The sequence below is a fragment of the Marmota flaviventris genome, chromosome 20 (assembly GCF_047511675.1).
Source record: "Marmota flaviventris isolate mMarFla1 chromosome 20, mMarFla1.hap1, whole genome shotgun sequence".
Classification (NCBI taxonomy): Eukaryota; Metazoa; Chordata; class Mammalia; order Rodentia; family Sciuridae; genus Marmota; species Marmota flaviventris.
In genome coordinates, this window is record NC_092517.1 from 17411155 (window position 1) to 17436070 (window position 24916).

General features: G+C 50.9%; 1 protein-coding gene across 3 annotated transcripts; it reads left to right on the forward strand.

Moving 5' to 3' along the window:
* Positions 1 to 382: 382 nt before the first annotated feature.
* On the forward strand, positions 383 to 24150 carry Rbsn (rabenosyn, RAB effector). Of its 3 annotated transcripts, none has more exons than XM_027931915.2 (12): positions 383 to 487; positions 3294 to 3609; positions 7771 to 7911; positions 10347 to 10447; positions 11168 to 11213; positions 11308 to 11469; positions 12351 to 12592; positions 13803 to 13873; positions 18349 to 18435; positions 18866 to 18968; positions 19607 to 19711; positions 20634 to 24150. In XM_027931915.2, exons 2-12 carry the CDS (start codon positions 3462 to 3464, stop codon positions 21723 to 21725), a joined length of 2298 nt encoding a protein of 765 aa, XP_027787716.2. In that variant the 5' UTR covers positions 383 to 487; positions 3294 to 3461; the 3' UTR covers positions 21726 to 24150. The 3 variants fall into 3 exon arrangements, with proteins under 3 accessions (XP_027787716.2, XP_071461968.1, XP_027787717.2); XM_071605867.1 differs by having other exon boundaries at positions 11365 to 11469; XM_027931916.2 differs by lacking the exons at positions 383 to 487; positions 3294 to 3609; positions 7771 to 7911 and having other exon boundaries at positions 10347 to 10437.
* The last annotated feature ends 766 nt before the right edge of the window (positions 24151 to 24916 follow it).

The following is a 24916-nucleotide window of genomic DNA, read 5'->3' on the forward strand; positions in this document are numbered from 1 at the left end:
AGCTGTCAGGGACTTTCTGACTCTGTTTAGAACCGTAGTTGGGGTGAAGTTGGGGGCTAAAGACTCCTTTGGCGACCCAATCCTTTCCACTCATCGGTGAAGTCCCAAAGTACCACAGGTCTCCTTTTCCCATCTGGACAACCGAGGGGAGGGCACCGGCTGGCTTTAAGGCGTCGCCGGTGTGAACCTGGAACGTCCAATCTGCGAATCCAACTCCTCCGCACGCCCGCGTTGGGTCGGCGCCTGCGCAGAAGCCAGCGGCTCCCGCGCAGCCGATCCGCTTTGTCTCCGCCCCCTTCGAGAGCTCGGCGCTCGATCGGCGTCTCCCAGCCTGACTTCCGGTTGGGGCGCCGCCGCAGGCGCGCTTGCCGAGCGCCGAGCAGCCGATGGAGATGGCGGCCGGGATTCTGTGAGGGAGGACCTCCGAGGCCCAGAGCCCGGGCCTGGGAACAAGACGGGCCTAGGGTGCCTGCGAGAGCCCGGCGGGGTACTGAAGGGGCTGGGCTGGGCTTGCGGGCGGGGGTGGGCTCGGCTGGGGAACGGAGTCGAGCCGGGCAGCGCGGGTGTGCGGGGTCTGCGGTGGCGGTGGGTGTGACGTCCTTGGCGGGCGCCGTGGTTTTCGGGCCGTGAGTCCCGCCGGGGGGATGGCGGGGCTCGGGGCGGTGGTGCGGGTTCCCGGGCGTGTGCAGGGGTGCCGGGGGGGGGGTGGCCGTCCCCCGAGTGGTCGGCGTGGTTCTCCGGTGGCGGGATGCGGCCGAGGCGTTGGGGTGGCACCTCGGCGGTGCGTGGCGTTGTCGCGTCTGCCCCACGACCGTGAGTGTTCCGCGACGTGTGTGTGTGTGGAGGCGCGGTCGTGTGGAGCTCGGGGCTTCAGGTGGTGTGCGCCCGTGAGTCCTGGCGCCCGGGGCTGGCGCTGTGGGGACAGGGGGACGCTGGCGCAGGACATGAAGTTGCAGGAGAGGAAAGTTCTATTTTTACATTATTATTATTATTATTATTATTATTATTATTATTATTATTATTTTGATGCTTTAGCAGGGATCGAACCCAGGGGCGCTCTATCACGGAGCTGCATTCCCCAGCTCTTTTTATTCATTTATTATTATTATTATTATTATTATTATTATTTATTATCTGGAGACAGGGTCTCTCGCCCCGTTGCCCCTTTGCCCAGGCTGACCTTGAACTTGCGCATCCTCTTGCCTCAGTCTCCCGGGTCCTTGCGATTACCAGGCTGGCTCCTCTGCGCCTTGCATTTGCATTTTACGTAATTTAGGATATAAGGGGCTTGCCTCTGTGTTCTTTGGTGGCTTTGAGCAATTTCTCTGGGGAGCATAGGCAGTTGCATGATTTTAGGGTTGATTTATGCATCCCCTCGTGGAGATGCATTCTGCTTTGTCGTGCATGGGCCAGACCCTGCGCTGTGCCCCTGGGGGAAAACCTAGCCTGCGTCCTCATAGATTTTTCAGGCTTGTGTTATTCAGTCAGTTTACGTCTGATCGTAAAGTCCAGGTAAATGCTGGGAAGGAGAGGGTGCACCCCAGATGGGCCCGTTCCTTGAGTTAGAGGCGTTGCTTTGAGGAAGAGAGGTTTGGGCTGAGCTGTGAAAGGTGTGGATGTGGCCTGGGTGGAGTGCCAGGGTGGAGTGCCCTTGGCGTTGGCTTTATGGTAGTTAAGGATGATTATTCGTGGTGTGGGAAGGAAGGAGCTGTCAGTAGCTCCGGCATCAGGTGTTTCACCACCTGGGGAGGGAACAGGTTAGACCTGGACTGCTCTTAAAAACCCTGTATGTAGTCACTAGGGTTTTTAACCAGAAGGAAAGAATAGGGACCTGGTGTGTGTGTGTGTGTGTGTGTGTGTGTGTGTGTGTGTGTGTCTGTCCTATTCTGAGCTCCTGCCACCCTTCAGCTTTGAGGATCCATGCAGTCCCCTCCTCCACGGCCCTCTACAGTCATCTATAGGAGGGTCACACATATTCCTTCCTCTATATTGTGATTTAGGGCTCCAGGTTCTTGGACCAGAGAGTCTTCAGCTTTATGAAATGGTTCTGTTTGAATTCTCTTTGTGGCTGGGAGTCTTTCTGAGGTGATCATTGAAAGTGACTTTGCTATGACCCAATAAATTTTTTAAAAAATGTAACTTATTAAGCCCTGATCTGTTGGAGCACCACATCCTCTTATTTTTGAAACAGTGAGAACATTAACCTTGCTGCCCAGATGCTACTTGCTGGTATTAAATGTAGGATGCCCATTGGAGAGAGTGTTCTGCAAATAAAAATTAAAAAATAAGTTTTCTCCTTCCCCTCCCCATTCTGCTCTTCCTCTTCCTCCTTTTTTTCCCCCCTTAAGGGACAGGGTGTTCCTGTGTTTCCCAGGCTGCCCTAAATTCCTGGGTTTGCAGTTCTCCTGCATAGCCCCCTAACTAGCTGGAACTACAGGCATGCATGCTGTGCTTGGCTGGTCTTTGTTTTTCATCACTAGACTTCTAATGTTCTTCCTCAAGCTAAGGCTGAGATTTTTGTGGGTTTTGGTTTTGGTTTTGGTGTGGGAGAGCGAACCCAGAACGCTTTACCACTGAGCCACATCCTGAGCCCTTTTTATATTTTATTTATAGACAGAGTCTCGCTGAGTTGCTTAGGCCCTTGCCAAGTTGCTGAGGCTGGCTTTGAACTCCCAATCCTCCTGCCTCAGCCTCCCAAGCTGCTGGGATGACAGGCTACTTTTTAAATTTGGAGACAGGGTCTTGCTAAGTTGTTGCAGCTGACCTTGAATTTGTAATCTTCCTGCTTCAGTGTCCCAAGTCACCCTGATTACAGGCTCTGCCACTGCACCTGCTTGTTTTGTTTCTTTATAGCAGATACTGTATCTTTTTCATCTTGGCATTTTGAACATGTGTGCCTTGGAGTATGGAGCTCAATATACCTGGTTAAATAAATTATCAAGGAAAAAGGGTTAACTGAAAGCTTGTTGATAAGTACTTAAGACATTTCCTCAGTGGCTACAGTGGCCTAGAAGTGATGAAGTGGGGCCATTTGGAATGAGTTTTAAGAGAAGGGCCTTGGTGTCTGCTTATCATTGGGAATCCACTTCCCCCTCTGTTGAGTTCCTGGTGTCCTGTGATGTTCTCACATCTTGGGTTTTGTGACTTGGTTTTAGGATTTAAGAAACAGTTTCTTTTTGTAAATTTGCACAGAACAAACATGAAGTGCCCTTGTTGAACTGCGAAGAGAATAAAAAAACCCTCTTGATTGCTGCTAATTTGCCTGACTTAGCTTTTCCTCTCTTTCCTCTTAGGGCACCTCCTGCTCCAGAGAGGAAGCCTCATCCAGGGCCAGGATGTGTCCCCGTCACCCATGTGCTGCTTGGTTAAGCTAATGCTGCAGGATCCCTGGTCCCTTGGATGAATCACGCCACCTGTTGGCATGAGACTTCTGCCTTCCCGGAGTTGAGAGGGGCACTGCCATGGCTTCTCTGGACGACCCAGGGGAAGTGAGGGAGGGCTTCCTCTGCCCTCTGTGCCTGAAGGACCTGCAGTCTTTCTATCAGCTTCAGTCACATTACGAAGAAGAGCACTCGGGGGAGGACCGAGACGTCAGAGGGCAAATTAAAAGTAAGAGGCGAGGACCTTACTTATTGCATTCTATCAATGAGCAATTTCACTCATGGGAAGTGTTCAGGGGCTTCCATGTTGCCACCAGGGTATGACGATAATGAGAGTAGCAAATGGGCATCTCGTGCTTGTCATGTGCCAGGCATTGTTCAGAGTCTCCTGTGTATTTATTTTATTAATCCTCCCAGTATCTTTGTGCTTATGAGCCCCATTTTGTTGAAGAGAATACCAGACACAGAGAGGTTAGGAACTTTGCCTAAAGTCACACAGTGAAGCAGAGCCTAGCTTGGAATCTAATAAATGTAATCACTGTGATTTGTCTTTTGCTAGATTATTTTAGTTACCCAACCCCCAGCCTAAGGGGGTTTAGACAGAAGTGTTTTTCCTTGGCTGTGAAAGTGGAGACTTGTTATGTACCATTTGTCTGTCACAAATTTGAGCCTTCCCGCCATCCTTCCTTCCTCAACTGGACCTTGCCCTCTGTAGCCCAGGAAAAAGAAGGTCATAGTTGAAAAGCAAAGAGAAACAACTCCCCAAAATTAAACTTTGGTTTTGAGCTTCCATTGGCTCAGGTCATAGAGAGTTAGAGAAAGAATTTTTCAAAGATAATTTTGGCTATCCACGTGTTTATTATATTTCCTGGATTTCAGGTTCTAACCCCAAATAAGTTGCTGCTCCTTTGGAACTCAGCTTCCTAGTGACTTCCTGCTCAACTAACTTGCTTCTCACACCTAAGACCATGAGATTTTAAACTGGATGCAGTATTCATAATCTTTCTTGGGTAGAGAGAAAGGAGTGATCCTAGGTGGGATATGTGAATCATATACCCCTTGTAATCAAATTTTTGTCCCTGGAGTTCCACTCCAGATCTTATTTTTCAGTTAAGGAAAAAAAAAATTGCTGAAAACATTAATAGTTACAATTTCTGAGTTGGGTACATGGCTTGGTGATTGAGCGCAATCCTAGTAGCTCAGGAGGCTGAGGCAGGAGGATCCAAAGTTCGAGACCAGCCTCAGCAACTTACTGATACCCTGTCTCAAAATAAAAAACAAAAAGGCTGGGGATGTGGCTCAGTGGTTAAGTGCCCCTTGGTTCAATCCCTGGTACCCAAACAAACAAACAATAAACTTCTGTCCAAAAATATGACAAAGTGATTTCCAAATCCTAAGGGCTTTGATTATCAAGGTGACTCCTGGCTGTACAGGCAGCAGAGCCATAACTATAAGGAGGAATAAAAACAAAACAAACTACACTCTGCTTTATAGTTTTCAGAGTGTCTGCCACATAAATTATTACTTTATTTGACTCTCCCAACACCCAGCAGGAAGGTGGTGGTTCTCATTTTACAGATAATAAGTGAGGCACAGAGATGTTCAGTAACTTCATGAAGGTCACACAGGAATTGGCATAGCTAGGTCTGGAACCCAGATCTTCTGTCTGAAGTCTACTGCTGCTCTTTCCTCAGGGCAACACTGATAATGAAATACCCTGTATTCTAATGACAGTATGTATTGCAACTTCCAGCAAAAGAAAACAGGAACAAAACCCCCCAAGACCTAATTATGTAAGTTTTCTTTGGGCAACTGAAGGGCTTCCATGGTTTTCAGTAAGCTTCTAGTGTTAGTGTCCACCGTACTGATTCACATACCATGATATTTCCAAGACTGGTTACATCAGTTTGTAGAGAGGTTAGAGAATGTCCTCAGATTCCTATGGTGACCCACTTTTAGAGAAAAGATGTTTTAAGATTATTTAAGGAGTGACAGATATGGAATTTGGGGAATGCTACATAGATTGGAAATTTTGTTCCTTGTGAACAGAAACTTAAAGATAATATCCTCTTGGGGACCTGGGGCTGTAGATCAGTGGTAAAGTGCTTACTTAGCATAAGTGGGGCCCTGGGTTCCATTCCCAGCTCCATAAGAGAAAAATAAAAGAAAAAAGATCCTCTTGGTTTTTTCCCTCCTTCATTTCTACTTCCAGAGTACTAAGAGGTTGAGTTGAGCATTCCCGTGGCACTAATGATCATCCCTTAAGTCAAAAAGTAATTCTTATGTCACCGATGTGTTTGTTTTGGATTCAGGAAAGGAAAGTTTTAAAGATTGGCATCCACGAGTTTTTGAAAAGCCCTTTCAAAAGCAGGCCGTTTCTCTATTTTGTCTATTGATCCTCTGACATTTTATGGAGTTTATATTTTTAGTCAAGTAGAAAAAGCCAGAAGAACAAACATGGGGGTGTAAGGTTTTAGAGGCAGATATTATTATTATTATTATTTTAAGATAAACTAGACATTCCTAAAACATGTCTCTGGGTTTGAGCCCCAAACCTGGTTCACCTTCAGCCCATTTAGTAGGTGGAAGAAAAGGCAGTTGAAAATCACCTGGAGCTTCTTCTTTGGGTTTTAAAACATGGATGGGTGCCTTCTTAGTTGTCCCCTTTGGAAGGGTCATGCCACTCCGGGAGGGTTGCCAGGCCGTTTTCCTGTGTTTCCAGATGGTTCAGGGCCTGTTGAACTCACGCAGTTCAGCCTGGTTTGCAGAAGTGAAGTGTTGTTTGCTGACTCCAGTTTCCTGTCCGCTGGGCCATTTGTCCACATCGGGCAGTTTCCTCTCCCCTGTTAGAAGATGACTTGACTGCATGTTCAAGGGTGTCTTGAGTTCTTGTATTTTTCCAGTTGGAAAAAGCAATCTCAGGGAGTCTGATCATCAAGGAATTTGCTTATGGGCTGCACCTTCTAATGAAGACACGTGTCTTCACTACTAACTCCTCCATGTCTGTTTACCAAGACTTTTGGAAAGCTCTGGGGGTGTTTTTAGTGTTATTCAAGTGACAGAACACTCCAGAGTTATGAGAACTGCATGCAGCATTGATCTATTAAGTGTCCAAGTAATGATGTCATTTGTATTATCTGATTTTTTTTTTTTTTTTTTTTTTGTGGCACCAAGAACTGAACCCAGGGCCTCACACGCACTAGGCAAGCCCTCTACCATGGAACTACATCCCCCGCTCTCTGGTATTTTTTATTAGATTCTAGTGGCAGGAAGGGCCAGCAGTCACCCGAGATTTAAGAATATTAGTGAAAGAACAACTTAGACCTGAAGGATTCTTTTTTCCTCCTGCTAGTGAATTGTTCAGTTCTAACAAGTGGGCCTCTCGCCTCGCACAGGCCGCAGAGACCCTGTTCTGAGAGGCAGAGTTGGTGTCCTTGCTGGCTGGGGAGGGCTGGCCTCTGGTTTCAGAAAGGTGACATGACCCCTCCCAGCTCTGCTGCCTGTGAGCTCTGTGACCCTGGGTGCAGCAGGTCCTCCCCCACTCCATGTCCTCTGGTCTTCTGTAAGCAGGGCTGTCACCTGCCCTACACACCATGGACACGAACTGCCACAGAGTCGTCACACCTGGTGCATCCAAGGGCTCAGTTCAGAAAGGGCTCGTTTTCTCTTCTCACTGAGCTGCTTCTCTTGTGCTCTGCTGTAGGTGTTATGTCTATTTCTTGAAGTTTTTTAGAAACATTCTCACATATGCATTCACCACGTGGGAGGGCAGAAGTGGGAAGGAAGGACGCTCCGCCCAGTTACCCGACAGGGCTGTTGTTGGGTGGTGTCCCATCCTGGAGAATTGTCCCTCAGGGATCCCTGGGGAGGACCAATGAGTACTGAAGAATGGGATTTTGAAGAAACTTAGGGACTGGGAGGACGGCTCAGTGGCAGGCTGCTGAACTTGGCCTGCATCAGGCCCCAGGTTCCATCCACAGCACTGCGAGCAAATAAAAACTGTAATTGAGGCAGTTTTACACACGTTTTTACGTGTACAAGTCAACGTTTTGAAAAATGTCTATAATCACCATCCAGTGAAGACAGGAAAATACCCCTTCCAACAGCCTGGATCCTCATCACGTGAGATTTCACCCCTCCTGCTGTCGGGCCTCAGGTGTCCAAGGTGGTGAGCTCCAGGTGATGCCTCCAGTGGGTCTCGTGGGCCAGCATCGTGCTGGCGCTGACCAGGCATGTTTGGATGCTGGCTGCGTTTCCTTTGGGGTCCAGATATCTCTCGTGCGTTTTCAACAAGGATGACTACTCAGGTGACTTTGGCCTTCAGATCGCCCTTGGCTCTTTTCTGGGTGCACCTCGTGGGTTCACTTGTCTTGTCTGTTCCATTCTCAAGGTTTCGTGCAGAAGGCCAAGAAAGCAAAGAACAAGTTGTTGAAACGAGAAGGGGACGAGCGAGCAGACTCAGGAACCCAAGGATATGAGTCATTCAGCTATGGAGGGGTCGATCCCTACATGTGGGAGCCCCAGGAGCTTGGTAAGAACCCGTCCGTCTGTCCGTCCTTCACTCATCCACTCGTAGCACCTGCTATGTTCTCTGTAAGGTTTGAGGCCGTGGAGGCATCAGCAAACCAGAAGGGTAATCATTTTGGGGGGCATGGGATGAAGACATTCTTCAGTTTCTTGTGATGGTCACACAGCTCTGGGTATATACTAAAAAACATGAAATACCCGACACCGTGAATTTAAAAAAAAAAAAATATTTATTTTTTTAGTTGTAGCTGGACACAATAACTTTATTTTATTTATTTATATGTGGTGCTGAGGATCAAACCCAAGGCCTTGCATATGCTAGGCGAGTGCTCTACCACTCAGCCCCAGCCCCAGCCCCTGACACAGTGAATTTTATGTATGTAAATTATATCTCAATACAGCAGGTACCAAAAGGATCATGCAGCAAACACTGAGCTGAACTATCTGATTTCTTATGTCCTTTAACTGTTGAATGACGGTGATCAGTAATAAAATATTTTCTGACTCAGAACAGGATATCGATTCCTTCATAGTGCTTTGTTTTATTTTCATTTTTATGATCCTGGTCACCTTTCACAAAAGCCCGGGGAGGTGGAGTGGGTGAAGTTGCTCATTCCCGTTTACAGATAAGGAAACTGAGGCTCTAAGAGAGGAAGGGATATCTCCCCAGGGTCGGGTACTGTGTCCCTATAGTGCCTCTACAGATGTGTCTTTTTGGATGAGGAAAGTCCTTGAACCATGCTGTCCAACTTGATAACCACTAGCCACAGCTGGCTATTTAAATGTAAATAAATTAAACTGAAATAAAATCAAAAGTCGCTTCTTCAACCCCACACAAACCACATTTCAAGTGTTCAGCATCTGTATGTGGTTAGAGGCTACCATATTGGAGAGTGGAAACATTTTCATTGCAAGAGAAAATTGCTTTAAAAATAGTATACAGAGCTGGGTGCAGTCGGGGTCCATGCCTATAATCCCAGCTACAGGAGGCTGAAGCCAGAGGATGACAAGTTTAAGGCCAGCCTGGGTAGCTCAGCAAGACCTTGTCTCAAAATAAAATTTTAAAAAGGGCTGTGGCCAGGCACAGTGGCACACACCTGTGATCCCAGCAGCTCAGGAGGCTGAGGCAGGAGGATCGCAAGTTCAAAGCCAGCCTCAGCAGAAGGCCTAAGCAACTCAGCAAGACTCTGTCTCTAAATAAAATATAGAAAGGGCTGGGGATGTGGCTCAGTGGTTAAGCGCCCCTGGATCCAATCTTCGGCAACAAAAATAAATAAATAAGATAAAAATGGACTGGGAATGTAGTTCAGTTATAGAACACTTGCCTAGTGTGCAAGGCCCTGGATTTGATCCTCAATACGGAAAACAAAAATCCGAAACAAAAAAAGTATACATGTGTAATGATGAGTTATATATGAAAGTCAGTTAGAATCATGCAGGAGAAATTCCAGATGCATGAATCCTTATTAGCTTTGTGATACCTTGTTTCATGCCAGAGTCCGATTACCAGGATGGTTTTCTGGTTAACTTAACTTGTTTCAGCAACTAAAGGAAGTCACAAATTGTGGAAGGTCAAAGGCATGACAAATTTTAGAAGTTAATTTTTATAGCTACTGCCAAGAATTCTAATCTAAAATGTATTTAGATGCTAAAGTATAAGGGAAGGGAAGAAAAGACAGGGGTCTGGTTAGAGTATAGCATGTGGCGCTCTTGGTCAAAGGACACAACAGGTCACACAGGAACAATACATTCAAGAGATCTGTCTGTAGTCCACATGGGAACTATGATGAATAAAAATGTATTCTCTTGCCGGAAGCAGTGGTGCACGCCTGTCTTCCCTGTGACTTGGGAGGCTGAGGCAGGAGGATTGCAAGTTGGAGCCCAGCCTCAGCACTATAGTGAGACCCTGGGGATACAGCTCAGTGGAAGAGTGCCCTGAGTTCTATCTCCAGTACCACCATAAAAAAACAACAATCACCTGTAATGATACTGCCCTTTTTATTTAACAAACATTCACGTGCCAGTCCATATTCTAAGGATTTTATACATTTGAACTTAATTTCTGTAACAACCCGTGAAGTAGATCCTGCTGTTACGCCAGCTGTACAGATGAGTCCTCTGAGTTTCAGGGAGGTTGCGGGACTCATCCAGGCTCATGCAGCACAGAGCAGAGTTGCAGCTCGTGCCCCGGGGTCCCAGCTCTCATTTGCTCTTGTCTCAGGCTTCATGCTATAGGAACTTTACAGCTTCCAAGGGCCACAGCTAACATCTTAGCAAATTTCTTCCCATTTACTTTAATTCTTGTCAAAATTAAAAATCCTAGAGTTCAAGTTCAAATACTCGAATTTGACTTGCTTTTGCTGTTCACCGAGGCTGCGCAGGGAGGCAGAGAGGCTCCCTCGGGGAAGGTACAGGTCATTTCTCTCCCTTTCCCCCCAGGTGCTGTGAGGAGCCATCTTTCTGACTTCAAAAAACATCGAGCTGCCAGAATCGACCACTACGTTGTTGAAGTCAATAAATTAATAATCAGGTTAGAGAAGGTAAATTTTGTTGTTTTGAAACACTTTTTTTCTGCAAGTACAAATTTTCTGGGGACGAGGCCCACGTTTCTGTACCCTGTCTACGTGACATACATCTGATACTGGCAGAGAAGTGGCTGTCCTAAGAGGTGCAGAGGACATGGAGGACAATTCTAGCCAGGGCTGCCTTTCCTGTGGCCCAGGCTGACAGACTCTCATGCACCCACTTCCTGTTCCCACCTTTGAAGCCCACTCGGCTGCCAGGAAGTCTTCCTGGGGTCCTGGGCACAGTCACTCAGTGCAGCACACTGTGTGTCATCTGGTGGGGAACAGAAAGGCAGCGACCAGGGCTGTGATTGTGTGGTGGGCCTGGTGGCCACCACAGGCTCAGTTCTTCATGTAGGTCAGAGCTATGTGGCCACTTGAATTCTCCACAAGGAATGGGGAATCAGGAGCCCCTGTTGCTCTCAGTAGCCGCCCAGCCCCATCCGTGCCCACCCTGGTTATTGCTCAAATGGGACAAAGAAGAGACCGGAAGAGGGTCATGGGCAGGGCGGTGCCTTCTAGGTGTGAATTGAGAACTGCATCTCGTGCTAAATGGCTGACATGACTTTGGGGCTGGGGATGACCCACGAGACTTGAGCATTGCAAATGTGACTGGAGCCTGATGCACTGGTGGGGCAGGTGGGGAGTGTGTGCGTCACCTGGTTGATTCCGCCTGGCCCTGTTTTCTCTGCTCAGCTCACTGCGTTCGACAGGATGAACACGGAGTCAGCCAAGATTCGAGGTAAGGGACTTTATGCGTTCTTTGTGTTTCTTTGTTCTCCCTGACCAGATCTGTGTTTGAAATGCTGTGCTTTTCTTCTTTGTTCTCCCCAAAGCAATAGAAAAGTCTGTGGTGCCTTGGGTCAATGACCAGGATGTCCCTTTCTGTCCAGACTGTGGGAGTAAGTTCAGCATCCGGAACCGCCGTCACCACTGCCGCCTCTGCGGGTCGATTATGTGCAAGAAGTGCATGGAGCTCATCAGCCTTCCCTTTGCAAGTACGTGACGTGGGGGAAGGCCCCGGGCGCTCGTGTGCTGCTGGGACTAGCTTATTCACTAGTCACCACCAGGGCCATGGGACCTGTTTGTTTAGTGACCCATGAGCTCTTCATGTGTCCACTTACTGAGTCCCTGGTGCCCTCTTGTGTTGCTGGCCAGGGGTCCAGTAGTCTGTAACAGAGCAACTTTTTTATAAAGGATCAGGTAGGAACTGGGCACAGTGGCACAGGCCTGTAATCACAGCTACCTGGGAGGCTGAGGCAGGAGGATCTCAAGTTGGAGGCCAGCTTAGGCAATTTTCTGAGACCCCGTCTCCAAAAATAAAAAGGACTCGGGACATTCCTTAGTGGCAGAGAACTTGCCTGGTGTACACAAGGCCCTGGGTTCTGTCCCTGGTGTCACACAAGCACACAAAGTTCCTGAAGTCATCTTGCTGGCGCTGCACCGTGTGGGGTGATTGGCACCCCTGGAGGCTCCACTGTCTGTGTGCACTGTTGGCCATGGTGTCCACAGGGCAGAAGCCGAGGCCTCCTCCCTCCAGCTGTCATCCCCACCAGACCCACATGGCCTTGATCTTTCCCCCTCCCTGTGGCACTAGCCCCTTCTCCCACCTGGGCTGCCTCAGGACACTTGCTCTTCTTCTCTTGGGCTCATTAACCAGCCTTTCCTGGCAGCTGCAGCCGGTGGCCCTGCTGCTGGGTCAGGGCGCAGGCGAAAGACACAGTGTCTACCCGCAAAGGATCGCAGATCGCCAGGGCAGGTGCATGGAACAGGGACAGCTGTTACACCTGTTACCCCGTCCTCCACGGCGGGGAAGGGGTCCTGGGCGGGGGATGGCTGGCCGCCACGGGGTCACCACGCCTGTCCTCTGTGGTTACAGACAAGCTCACCAGCGCCAGCAAGGACTCCCTGAGCACCCACACCAGCCCCAGCCAGTCCCCCAACAGCGTCCACGGCTCGCGCCGGGGCAGCCTGAGCAGCCTGAGCAGCGTGAGCTCCGTGATGGACGAGAAGGATGACGAGCGCATCCGCTGCTGCGGGCACTGCAAGGACACGCTGCTCAAGAAGGAGCAGCAGATGGACGAGAAGGAGCACACGCCCACCGTCGTGAAGCTCTACGAGGTGACTGCGGGCAGTGCAGCGCTCGGCCACGCACAGGCTCGGGGTTTTAGAGAATGCCCTGGAAGTCGTGCCCTGACTCATCTTGACTTCCTGCTGAGGGGCCATGTAGGATTCCCAGCTAGGGCCCTGGGCGGGTCAGTCACCCGGGCGTGTTGCACCCAACCTATCCGCCACCTGTCGCTGCCCATGGAAAAGCAGGAGGGTGGTGGTCCAAGGGCAGGCCGGGAGGTGGTGGGTGAGGCAGAAGCTGGAGCTCTAGGGGGCCTCAGCCGGGGGCTTTAGACCTGGTTCGATGGAGTTTGCAGGATTTTAGGGTTGGTTTATTTACTGCCCAGTGATTAAAAGTGTCCCCTTCCAAGTCCTTTCAAATGCCCCAGCTCTGGCCACCACTAGATCCCAGAACGTCCTTAGCAGAGGTCCACTTGAAGGGGAGATAGCACAGGTTGGAACATCTGGGAGGGAGACCGGCCAGCCTCCTGTGGCCAGCTGAGACCCATGCGCTGAAAAGGACCAGCCAGTGGGGGTGCGGCAGGGAGGGAAGGGGACAGGATCTTAGCCCGGCAGAGGAAGCTGCGTGTGCAGAAGTCTAGCAGGGGCACATCTTATTTTTGTCTAATGATGGTGGAAGTGTCCCTGTTAGCAGTTCTGAAGGTCACAGGGCTGTAAATCCTCAAGCTACTGGAAGTGGTATTACCCGAACCCAGCGCTGAGCCCTGGACGCAGTGTCCTCTGCCTGTGGGCGGACTCCATGATCTTTTGTCTTTTTTCAAACAGCCACTGGGCTTTTTGCTCCTGTTTCGGGGAGCGCCGTGGCAGCACCCTGTGCTGGGGTCTGGCCGCTGCCGGGTGTCGTCTCCCAGAGCCCACACAGCAGCTGCTCCCTCTGCGCCATCTTGCTAGGCATGTGGCTTGTACCCTGGAAGCCTGGCTTCGCTCCAAAAACAGCTGGTCAAAAGCTGCACCTTCTTTCCTTCCTGTGAGATTTTTTTCTGCTTGGAAAGTAGGTCTGTGAGGAAACTGGTGACCATAAAGTTTTTTGTTTGTTTTTTTGATGCTTGGGAACAAACCCAGGACTTGGCACATGCTAAGTCAAAGTCTTTGTTTTGAAAAGTGAGCATTTTGCATCCACCTCTGTTGATGGCAGCCTGGCTTCCGAGGTGGGGGTGGCGGATCCTGAGAGCAGCGCTCACCTCTTCTCTTTTGTCCTTAGAAATTACGGCTCTGCATGGAGAAGGTCGACCAGAAGGCCCCCGAGTACATCAGGATGGCGGCTTCACTAAAGTAAGCCTCCCCCACCCCCCTCAGTGGCACCCATCTTCTGCCCTTCTAGTCAGTTCTAAAGCAATGGAAAATGGCAAGCTTTCTCTTGTGTTTTTGGCTTTTTGGTGCCGGGGATGAAGCCCAGGGCTTGGTGTGCGCTAAGCATGCACAGTACCCCCAGCGACAGCCCTGTCCCCCAAATGGATGTCTTGACTGTAGCCTTGCTCTTCTGTGGCCAGCTGTGAGAGATCCTCCTGCTGCGTTTCAGTGGGCACACGTTTCCATCACAGGAGCTCTGTAATAGGCACAGGGTTGTATGGGTGACCCAGCTCTTCCGCTGGAGCAGGTTTGGGAGTGGCCTTGGAGGACAGGCAGCACTGCTGAGGGCAGGGCCTGGAGCGGGTGTTCGCTGACCAGCCCCCCCCCCTCCGCCCCTGCCCACATCTAGCTCAACACCTGTTTCTTTTTTCTAAATTAAGATGTTCACCCCGTAAACTTCACTACTTTAATGTTTAGCACTTTCACTAAGCTATGGAGCCACCACCACTGTCCTAACTGGTTTCCTTGCTCTAACAAGAAGCCCTGCACCCCTATAGTCAGCCCCTCTCCCCAGCAACCACCCATCTACTTTCTGGCTCTGTGGATTTGTCTTTTCTTGGTGCTGTGTATTGAACCCAGGGCCTTGTGCATGCAAGACAAGCACTCTACCAACTGAGCTATGTCCCCAGCCCGACTTGTCTATTTTTGACATTTCATATAGGTAGGATCACAGACGTTCAGTCTTCTATGTCTGGCTTTACAGGGTGCAGTGCTTTCACGATTCACCCATGGGGTGGTGTGGATCAGTAGTCCACTTCTTTTGTGTGAAGGCAGTGTGGGTAGACCACATTTATTTATCCCATTGACCATTCTTTTCCACTCTCAACTGTCATGAATAATGCACATACAGGTTCTTTTTCTTTTCATGCTTGGGAACAAACCCAGGACTTGGCACACGCTAAGCATTTCTCTTCCACTAAGCTGTATCCCAGGTTTTTTGGTTTTTAACTGGAACCCAGAGTGCTTTACCACTGAACTGTATCCCCAGCCTTTTTAATTTTTTATTTTAAAACAGGGCCTCGCTAAGTTGCTGATCAAATTTGTGATCAGACTTGTTATCAAACTTGTGATCAGGGGCTGAGGCTTTAGCTCAGTGGTAGTGCACTTGCCTGGCATGTGTGTGGCACTGGGTTCAATTCTCAGCACCACTTATAAATAAATAAAATAAAGATCCATCAACAACAAAAAAAAAATTAAAAAAATAACAACTTGTGATCCTCCTGCCTCAGCCTGCTGAGCCGCTGGGCTATAGCTATGCTCTAGCACACCCAGCCGCAGCTCCTATTTAAAAATTGTTTTTGAGCAGGGTCTCACTGTGCTGTCCAGGTTGACCTTGGGCCCCTGAACTCAAACACTCCTCCTGTCCCACCTCCCAGGTAGCTAGGACTACAGGCGCCTGCCCTGCCTGGCACCCACTGGGTTTATGGTAACTCTGTGTTTAACATTTTGAGAAGTTGTCAGGCTGTTATCTAAAGTGACTGCACCAGCTTACATTCCTATGGGTCACAGGTGAGGCTGTCAGTTTCTCCACAGTCTTGCCAACCTTTGTTATTGCCCCCTGTTTTTATAAATAAAGTTTTATTGAACCTCAGCCTTGCCCATTTGTTTGATGACAGTGTGTAGCGACGCACTGGGTGGCCTGCAAACAGTGTGCATGCCCTGGCCCCTCCTTGCTTAAGGTGCTGCTCCTCAGGGTTCGTGTGGGGGCTGGCCTCTGAAGTGCTGCCCCTGGAATCAGGTTCCAGAAGCTTCCCATCCTGCAGGAGCAATTGAGGTCATGATATGCAGAATTTGCCCGCCTGCCCCATTTGGGCTCCTGCATGCAGTACAGATGCACCTGGTTTAGAACAAAGTCATATTTTCATTTGGATGTTTACTGTAGCAATATTTGACAGTGTTCACCAAATACAAAGAGTGCAAGTGTGGCTTTCCCTCCTGATGTCAGTGGCCATGTTCCAATAAGCCTGTTGTGTGGGTCTCACCTGTAACGAAAGCCAGGGACGGTGATGTGTGCCTGTGGTCCCAGCTACTTGGCAGAGGGAGGAGGATCACTTGAGCCCAGGAGTTGGAAGCAGCCTGGGCAGTGCAGCAGGACCCACCTCAGAAATCAAAAGGAAAAAAAGGAAAAAGGAATTTTTCCACTGTGGTCCATAGGAGTTTCCTGACTTTGGAGTCTGCAAATGTCCTACTTAGGAAATAGGAGAGGCTAGCCTGGCTGGTTTGTGCAAGAAACCTCCCTTCCCTTGTGTTTCTCATCTCTTACTGACTGCTGCTGCTTCAGGGCTCTCCTGCCGTTCCCTGCTCTTCCCTCCTGTCTCCAGCTACAGGGCAGAAGAGGTGGGCAAGGAGAGGAGGCTGGGGGACGCTCGGTGGTGGAGGGCTCGCCCAGTGGGCATGAGGCCCTGGGGTGGAGTCCCCAGCACTGATTGCCCCACCCCCCCAAAAAAAGTGGGGAGACAATAAAAAGAGGTAGAAAAATCACTGTAGGGTCTCCAGGCCTTTATAATTTAAAAAAAAATTTTTTTCTATTTTTTGGTTCTGGGAATCCACCCCAGCCAGGGCCTTGAGCTTGCTAAGCAAGTGTTCTGCCACTGAACCGCACTCACCCTGAGTACCCCAATCCTAATCATTAGAGGTCTGCTGCTTTTTTTTTTTTTTTTGGTGCTGGGGATTGAATCCAGGGGCACTGAGAAACACCCCCATCCTCTTTTTTTATTTTTAGATTTGAGACAGCATCTCACTAAGTTGCTGAGGCTGGCCTTGAACTTGAGATCCTCCTGCCCTAGTTTCCTGTGTCACTGGGGTTACAGGTGTGCTAAGGAGTGATGGCCAGTGTCTCGTTGGGGGAGTTCTTCCTACCGAGGAGGGTGGAAGCCACCTGAGAAATTAAAGTCTAGAATAATTAGTGAAGAGCAGAAGATAAAGAGTCAGAAATATATTTTCAAAAATGGAGCTCCTGCTAGGTTTAGCCCACACGGGAGCTAGAGCTAGATAAAAGAAGATGGCTCCGCTGCTTTATTTAAGGGGGTCCATTAAAGGCAGGGATAAGGTTTCAAGGGCCGAGTCTTGCTTTGTGATGTCTTGCATTCAACAGGTTGATGGTCATCTTGGCGGGTCACACTCATCTCCGGTGCTGTGCGGGACATGGCAGAGCGGAATAGGAGTTCACAATGTTCTAGGGCAGTCTGACACAGAGGAGATGTCCCTGGGAAGTTCCCAGACCCCAGATGGTGCTCCTCACTCGGGTGTGATGCGTGGTGGCCCACATGCAGCCCGTGGCTGGCTCGCAGCAGTGGGTGCCGCTCCTCCCCGCTCCTAGCAGCTAGCTGGAAGGGGAGGAAATCCGATTTCCTGGGCCCTCTCGGCTGCCATTGTCCTCCTCCTGCCCCCTCCCCTGCATCTGCACCTCCTGGATCTACCTTCCTCTCTCCGTCCTCGTCCTAGAGCACTGGTTCTGAAGGGCAGCAGGCAGGGGCACATTTTCTTCTCCACCTGCATTTTCCTGAGGAGTGGATTCAGTCGGTGGAGGGTCCTGCCCTCCCCAGGGGCAGGTAGGAGGAGGCACCCGACTGATGTTGGTAGCCACGTCCGATGAGCCCTACACAGAGGGTCTCGGCCCGGAGCATCTGTCTCCTCTCCTTTCCCCCCTGGAACCTGCTGGAACGTATCCCACACTGCCCCGTCGCCCACTGGTTACAAACAGAGCAGGGCTGACCTTCCACAAGAACAGCAGGAGAGCGACTTCCTGGTCTTTGAGTTGGCACTCAGCACTGTCCTGGTGACCTTGTTATGCAAGAGACTCATCTCCCTCTGTCCTGTGGCTTTTTACCTTGTGCCTCGGATGCGATTGTGGGCTCAGGAGCCTCCCTGGCCTGCGCCTGTAGCTGAGCAGTCTCAGAGGTCTGTTCTTAAAGGCTTAAAGTCACTTTGCTCGCTCGTCCAGGAGGTGTTTCCTGAGCCCAGCGCTGTGCTGGGAGTTTAGCAGTGAACAGGGGAGACGGCGCCTGCTCCCCCCAGCTTCCTTTACCTGGGAGCGCACACTGTCACCAAGGGAACAAGTGACTGAGACACGATAGGACTGACACCTTAGGAAGTGGCTTCAGGTTTGGGCCAGCCTTGTGATCTTCCATGACTCAAAGATGTCCAGACAAAGCCCTCGTCCAGTTCTCTGGAGGCCGAGCTGGGCTCCAAACTCTTGGTGCCTTTGGCACTTGCACACTGAAAAGCAGCTTCCGGTCTGTTAGTGTGTCCCAAGAATGCTACAGTACGCCCAGCACACCCTTCGAGAGGATGAACCCTGTCCTTGTGAGACCTCCAGACTTGAAAATCCTTCTATTCTACGTTGTCCAGATAGTGAAACATCAAAGTTTCTCTGATTTTTTTTTTTTTTCCCCCAGCGCTGGGGAGACCACCTACAGCCTGGAACATGCTAGTGACCTTCGAATTGAAGTGCAAAAAGTATATGAGCTAATAGATGCCTTAAGGTAAGGACCCTTAGATAAACCAGCTCCTTGAGGTGTAGGGATTAGAGAGAGAGACCCAGGAGGATAACTGGGAGGAGGAATCACTGTCCTTCCAACATGCATGATCTGCTACATAAATGGCAGGTCCTTGTACAAAATATCAATGCTGTCTCATTTAAACATCATTAAGAACTTTCAGACAGCAACAGGAGGGCATTAAACCTGGTCCCTTTAAGTGTCAAGCCCTGTGCAGTTGCTCAGGTTGCTTACCTGTGAGGCTGGGTCTACTTATGAGGTCAGTCCCTGAGCTGTGTCTGGGTCTTGGGTACAAAGGGTAGGAAATGGGCTTCCATACATCTTCCCAACAAGGAAGCCAGGCAGTGCCAGACGCTTTCCACAGCTGTTTCTGAGACTGGCTGCACTGTTACATTGCTGTGCTTTTCCGTTCCAGTAAGAAGATCTTGACCTTAGGCTTGAACCAGGACCCCCCACCACACCCGAACACTTTGCGCCTGCAGAGGATGATCAGGTGCTCAGCCACGCTGTTTGTGCAGGTAAAGTCCTCCCGGGGCAGCAGGGGTGTGGTGCAGACTCCCCCAGAAGGCACATCTGTGCCGTGGCTGGCTGCTTTTCTGTTTACGTGTTTATTATTTTTTACAATTATGAATGCATCATACCATATTCCAGAGAAAAGTAAAATACTTTTAATCCTGTGTCCCCAATGTCATCCTCATCATTCGGGTAGATTTGTTTTTTTCTTCTTTGCATTTTCTACAAACGGAGTTAGTGCATATTTGCAAATTGGTGGCTTCTGGTTTTCATCACTGAATGTTTAGATCCTGAGCACTTTTTTACATAAAGCTCCAACAGCTGTCATGGGAAGAGGTGTGTGGGGTGTGTTTTCTCATCATAGTGCTGAGAGTTTAGTCTTTCTCCTTTGATTACTGAGTGACTCTATTCAGCAACCATTAATGGAGTAGCTACTCGGTACCAGGCAGTATTCTAGGTGCTGGGTGTCCTGTACTAAAAAGGGGGACACCCATTCTTGCCGTCATGAAGCTGATATTCTAGAAGGGGGAACCAGTAATAAAGAGCTAAAAATACACGGATCTGTCGAAGGGCCATGGGCTCACCTGGGGATCGCTTTTTTCCCAAAAGGGTTTAAGTGTAAAATTGTCTGTGTCCCCTGCAGGAGAAGCTGCTCGGCCTGATGTCACTGCCAACCAAAGAGCAGTTTGAGGAACTGAAGAAGAAGAGGAAGCAGGAATTGGAGAGGAAGAGGGCCATGGAGAGACAGGTGAGCAGGGCCGGGCCCAGGCCGCACCACCTGCTGCAGCCCGGTGGGCCCCGAGAGGTCCTGCGGGTCACATTGTGTTGGAACCTCTTGCTGCTCTTGTTTTCTGCCCTGTTCCAGCCTCACGCTGATCTGTGGAAACCAGAATAATTCTTTTTCTTTCCAGGTCCTAGTTTCCTCTGAGCAGTTTGGTGACTGTCTCATGCCTATACCGCCCTCTGGTAGGGCTGCAGGGGATCAAGACATCAGGAGGTTCCCAAACTTGGAATCTGCAAGTAGCTAGGTGCAGTGCACACACCTGTAGTCCCAACTGCTCAGGTTTGCAGCTAGCCTGGGCAACTTAGCGAGACCCTGTCTCAAAATGAAACATTTTTTTTTTTTTAGTAGTGAGGATTGAATCCCAGCGGCACTTAACCAGTGAGCCACATCCCCAGCCCTTTTTCATATTTTATTTTGAGACAGGGTCTTGTTGAGTTGCTCAGGGCCTTGCTGAATTGCTGAGGCTGGCCTTGAACTCATGATCCTCCTGCCTCAGCCTCTCAAGCCACTGGGATTACAGGCATGGGCCAGCGTGGCTGGCTCAAAATGAAATTTTCAAAAAGGGCTGGGGTGTGGCTTAGAGCACTTGCCTACTTCAAGTGCATTGAGCACTCGTGAGATTCCAACGTGTGGCTGAGGTTCACAGCCCTTGGTGGTCAGGGTCAGGTTGTGTGGCCGGGAAGCTAAGATGGAGAGACTCCTGGCCCTTCACTTATCATCAGTCCTGACTTTAGTTTTGAAAACCAAACACCTGACCCCAGCAGTTGGGTATCTTAGTTCTGGGAGGGAACTGGAGTGTTGCAGGGACCACAGCTGTGGCTGATAGTGCAGGTGGCCACTGGCCTGGCGACCGTGGTGGTGACCCCGTGCCTTGGTGTCTCCGCAGGCTGCCCTGGAGTCGCAGCGACGGCTGGAGGGGAGGCAGAGTGGCCTGGCATCCCGCGCGACCAACGGGGAGGTGGCATCCCTCCGCAGAGGCCCCGCCCCCTTGAGGAAGGCCGAGGGCTGGCTCCCGCTGTCGGAGGGCCAGGGACAGAAGGAGGACCCCGACCCGCTGCTGCAGCAGATCCACAACATCACGTCGTTCATCAGGCAGGCCAAGGCCGCGGGCCGCGCCGACGAGGTGCGCACGCTGCAGGAGAACCTGCGGCAGCTGCAGGACGAGTACGACCAGCAGCAGACGGAGAAGGCCGTGGAGCTGTCGCGGAGGCAGGCCGAGGAGGAGGACCTGCAGCGCGAGCAGCTGCAGATGCTCAGGGAGCGGGAGTGGGAGCGCGAGTGCGAGCAGTTCCAGGCCGCCGCGCTGCACCCGCGGACGCCCTTCCGCCTGGAGGCCTCCCGGGGGCCGCGCACCCACCTTGCCCACGCCCTGGACCTGGGCTCATTCCCCGCTCAGAGCGCCACCATCCCCGAGACCCCCTCCCCCAGCTTAGCTCGAGCTCCCGTCCACGCGGCCTCCGGGCCCCCGGCCCTGGGCCAGGACGTCCTCCCCCAGACCACTGTGTCACAGCAAAATGACGTGCCTTCCCTGAACCCCTTCGACGAGGAAGACCTCTCCAGCCCCACCGAAGAGGGCGCGGTCAGCCCCGCTGCTGCAGAGGGCGCCCCCCGCCCTTCGGCCCCTGTCCCCAAAGAGTACAACCCTTTCGAGGACGACGACGAGCAGGAGGCCGAGCCCGGGAATCCCTTCACTGGCCCCAACGGCGCAGCGCCCAACCCCTTCGAGGACGAGGAGGACCGTCCCCACCCGAGGTCTGCAAGCCCCCCTGCCCCTGGCAACCCCTTCGAGGACAGCGACAGTGGCCCCGAGGCGGAGGCGCCCATCGAGGAGGAGCTGCTGCTCCAGCAGATCGACAACATCAAGGCCTACATCTTCGACGCCAAGCAGTGCGGCCGCCTGGACGAGGTGGAGGTGCTGACCGAGAACCTGCGCGAGCTCAAGTGCACCCTGGCCAAGCAGAAGGGGGGCCCTGACTGACGGGGCGCGGGGCGGGGCCTGCTGCGCTGTGCCCTGGGAGGGGTCGCCACCACCAGTAACGGGAAGGGGCCACACTAGCAAAGACGCGGTCACTCGCTGGCTTCCCCACATTTTTTTTTTTTTTTTTTTTAATTGGTGGTTCCCCCTTTGGAAAGGGACATTTTTACTACCGAGTTTTAAGTCACGCTGCTGTCCAGGGACAGGGCAGAAATGGCCGCCGTGCCTCTGGGGTCCGTTCCCAGCTGCCCAGTCCCAGTCATTGTGCAGTATTATGGGGTGGCCTTGTGTAGGGCGTCCCTTTAATGAGTTCCGCAGCGTTGTACTCTGCTACAGCAGAAGTCACCCTGTTAGGCTCTGGGTTCGGTTTCACCTGTGGCTTCCTCAGCGCGATGCTCAGAGTCTCCTACCTTTGTAGTCGAGGGGGACCCCGAGAGCCCAGCACCTCTTTTTATGACAAGGGTTTAACCCGTTGTCTCCCACTGTCCTATGTCCAGGACACCTATAAAAACTGGAGCAGTTTTTATAGGTGTTCTGCATATAAGACGATGATGCATATGGGTTAAGGAACAAAGCTCCTCCCAGGGCTAGGGTGTCTGTGAACTTGACCATGAGTGCTGTGGGAACCAGGAGCAGCCGGCTTTCTGATGTTAGCATTGTTGGGGAGAAGAGCTTCTCCAGATGTTGCTGTGATGGCACCGTGGTCTGTGCCCAGGGACCTCCCTCCTGAGCTTTGGCTGGTGACTCTGATCGGGGCTCAGCGTACGTCTCAGGAATCAGAGGTCAGGAAGCTGTGCAGCATCATCAGGAGAGGAGAAGCTGCCCTGGGTCACAGGACAGACTGACTTCCAAGACTGCTCCTCAGCCCTCCTCCTCTAGCTCACCCTTCCCGGGCACTGGTAGACGTCGTTTTACCATTTTAGTATTAAGACACTGCAATGTTTGAAGAGGCACAGCCCAGGATCATTCCACAAGTGGCCTCAGTCCTCATTGAGGCCAGAAGAGGACACTGACCGACTGGTATCATGATAACCCAGTGCTGGGCAGGGCCTCTGCAATTCCACTTGTTAGTTCATGAACAGTAACTGACCACTAGTCACTTTATACCCTTTAACGAACTCTGGGTCAAGCGCCCGTGGGCTCCTGGTGTGACAGCTGAAATCCATTTGTTGCACGCAGGTGAAGACCCCTCTAGACAATGCGAGTACAGACTCCCGAGAGCGTGAACACCTGTGTCCCCTCTGCTCCTCTTTCTCTAGCACCTGCTGGGATTTTGGGCCATAAGAAAAAGTCCTGTAGAGGGTTGTAGGAATGAGGGGCAGTAGGGTGTGGAGGCCGCTGTGTCTTGGGCTTCTGCTCCCGAGGGCTGTAGGTGGGCTCTTCTGGGAAGTGTGCGGCTGGCATCTAAGATGTCACCCGCTGCAGGCCCTTTTTCTTCTCCAAGCCCTTGATGCTGTCACTCTGGGGCTCTGGAGATCCTCAGCAGGCGCCTCCCTGTCATTTCTGTCTGACTGAAGAGGAGGAGGTTCTGCACTGAGGGAAGCGAACTGCTGCTTCCTTTCAAGTTGCTTTTTTTTTTTTTAGGAGAATGTCTCTTAGCTGGTAATTTCAATGAAAACTGATTTCCCGAATCTCCTTCCCTGAGATCGACCCCAGGTAACAATAAGCAAGCGTAGTGAGAAACGCAAGTTTTTAAAAACTTTAGAATAAAACCAACTCACGGAATATACTAAACCCAAATAAAATCAGAGCCCTCGGGTCTCGCGAGATTCTTCCATGCTCATCTTCTTCCAGTGAGTTCTTCCATGGTCAGGGTCTCCTGGAAACCAGACAGGACAGGAGCCAGAGCTCTCTACCCCCTGGACAGAATCATTTCCCAGAATCCACGCTGGCAGAAGGATGGATTTCAGAGTGGGGCTGACGTCAGGAAGGCTGGCCCCTGAACTCTAACTCCAGTGTCAAGTTCTTACCTCATGTGACTGTCTTGCTGCCCTTCAGAGCATGCAGCTCCCTCTGGTCCACAAACCTGCGGCACTGGCAGATCTCCTAGCTTAGATCACGGTCATAGTGAAAGAGACTTCCGGGACTGAGGCGTCTAGTGAAGCTGGCTTCCCCTCACACGCCTTGTCCCTGTTTCCCTGTCTAATACACAAAGGACACTTGCTCATTTCATTTGCGACTCAATGTAGCTTTGCCGTCCAGACACTAAAATGTACCTCTGAGTCCTCGCAAGCCATGCGGAAGGTTGGACATTGGCCTAGTTAGTTGATGGGATTGAAGTGGGAAGTTGGCCTCTTCATCAGGTCGCAGACTGGAGTAGCAGACTGTGCTGGTCATCTGATGAGGTAGTCTGAGGTGGTTTATGTGCATGTGGTACTCTGGGGCCTTGGAACCTTTTTTAAACAATAAAATAACAGCTATTCATGGTCGGGGGTGTGAGTGTGTATGTATGTCCACAGGTGCCTCCAGTGATACTCGCCACAAAACATCCACCATTCTTGATGGTGACTGTCCCAACTCCCCTGTTACCTGTCTGGTGAAGGCCTCTGGATAAAAATCAAGGTCACTGAGCAGGGGATAGATATCAGTTCCATTTCTGCTTTACCCCAGGTGACCAGCAGTACTGAGCCACTTCACACCAGCACAGTCCCACTCCCCCCATTTCACACTGGAAGAAAGTGAGGCCCGGGAGGTGGGGAGACCTGCACCTACCACTGTGCCAGGCACTCCACAGCATGTCCTCACCTCCATGCTTGCCAGCAGGCCCGAGTGTCCATGTGGCAGGTGGAAAGAGGGTGGCCTGGCGTGGGTCACACAGCCAGTGTGGAAGGAGTGTTGAAACCCAGCCCCCCTCCTCTGCCCTCAGTGGAGGAGTTTGAGGTGGCTCAGGGATGGGGACAGATGGGGGATATGGGGGGTGCTCTATCTTGCCATTCCTGGTGTTGATTTCAGGAAAGGAGTAGATTTAGTGAATCAGTTTTCATTGAGATTACCAGTTAAGTAAAAGACTATTCCCATAAAAAAAGTAATTATGATAGAAAGCAGCATCAACATTCTGTAGGTGCAGAGAACTGCCTCCTCTTCAGAGAGAAATGGCAGAAATGGGCAATGGGGAAAGAGGTTGGGTGCTCCTGGGCCTCGAAACTCAGACCTCCCCAGGACCTATGTGGATTGCTAAATGAGGGGATGATTAG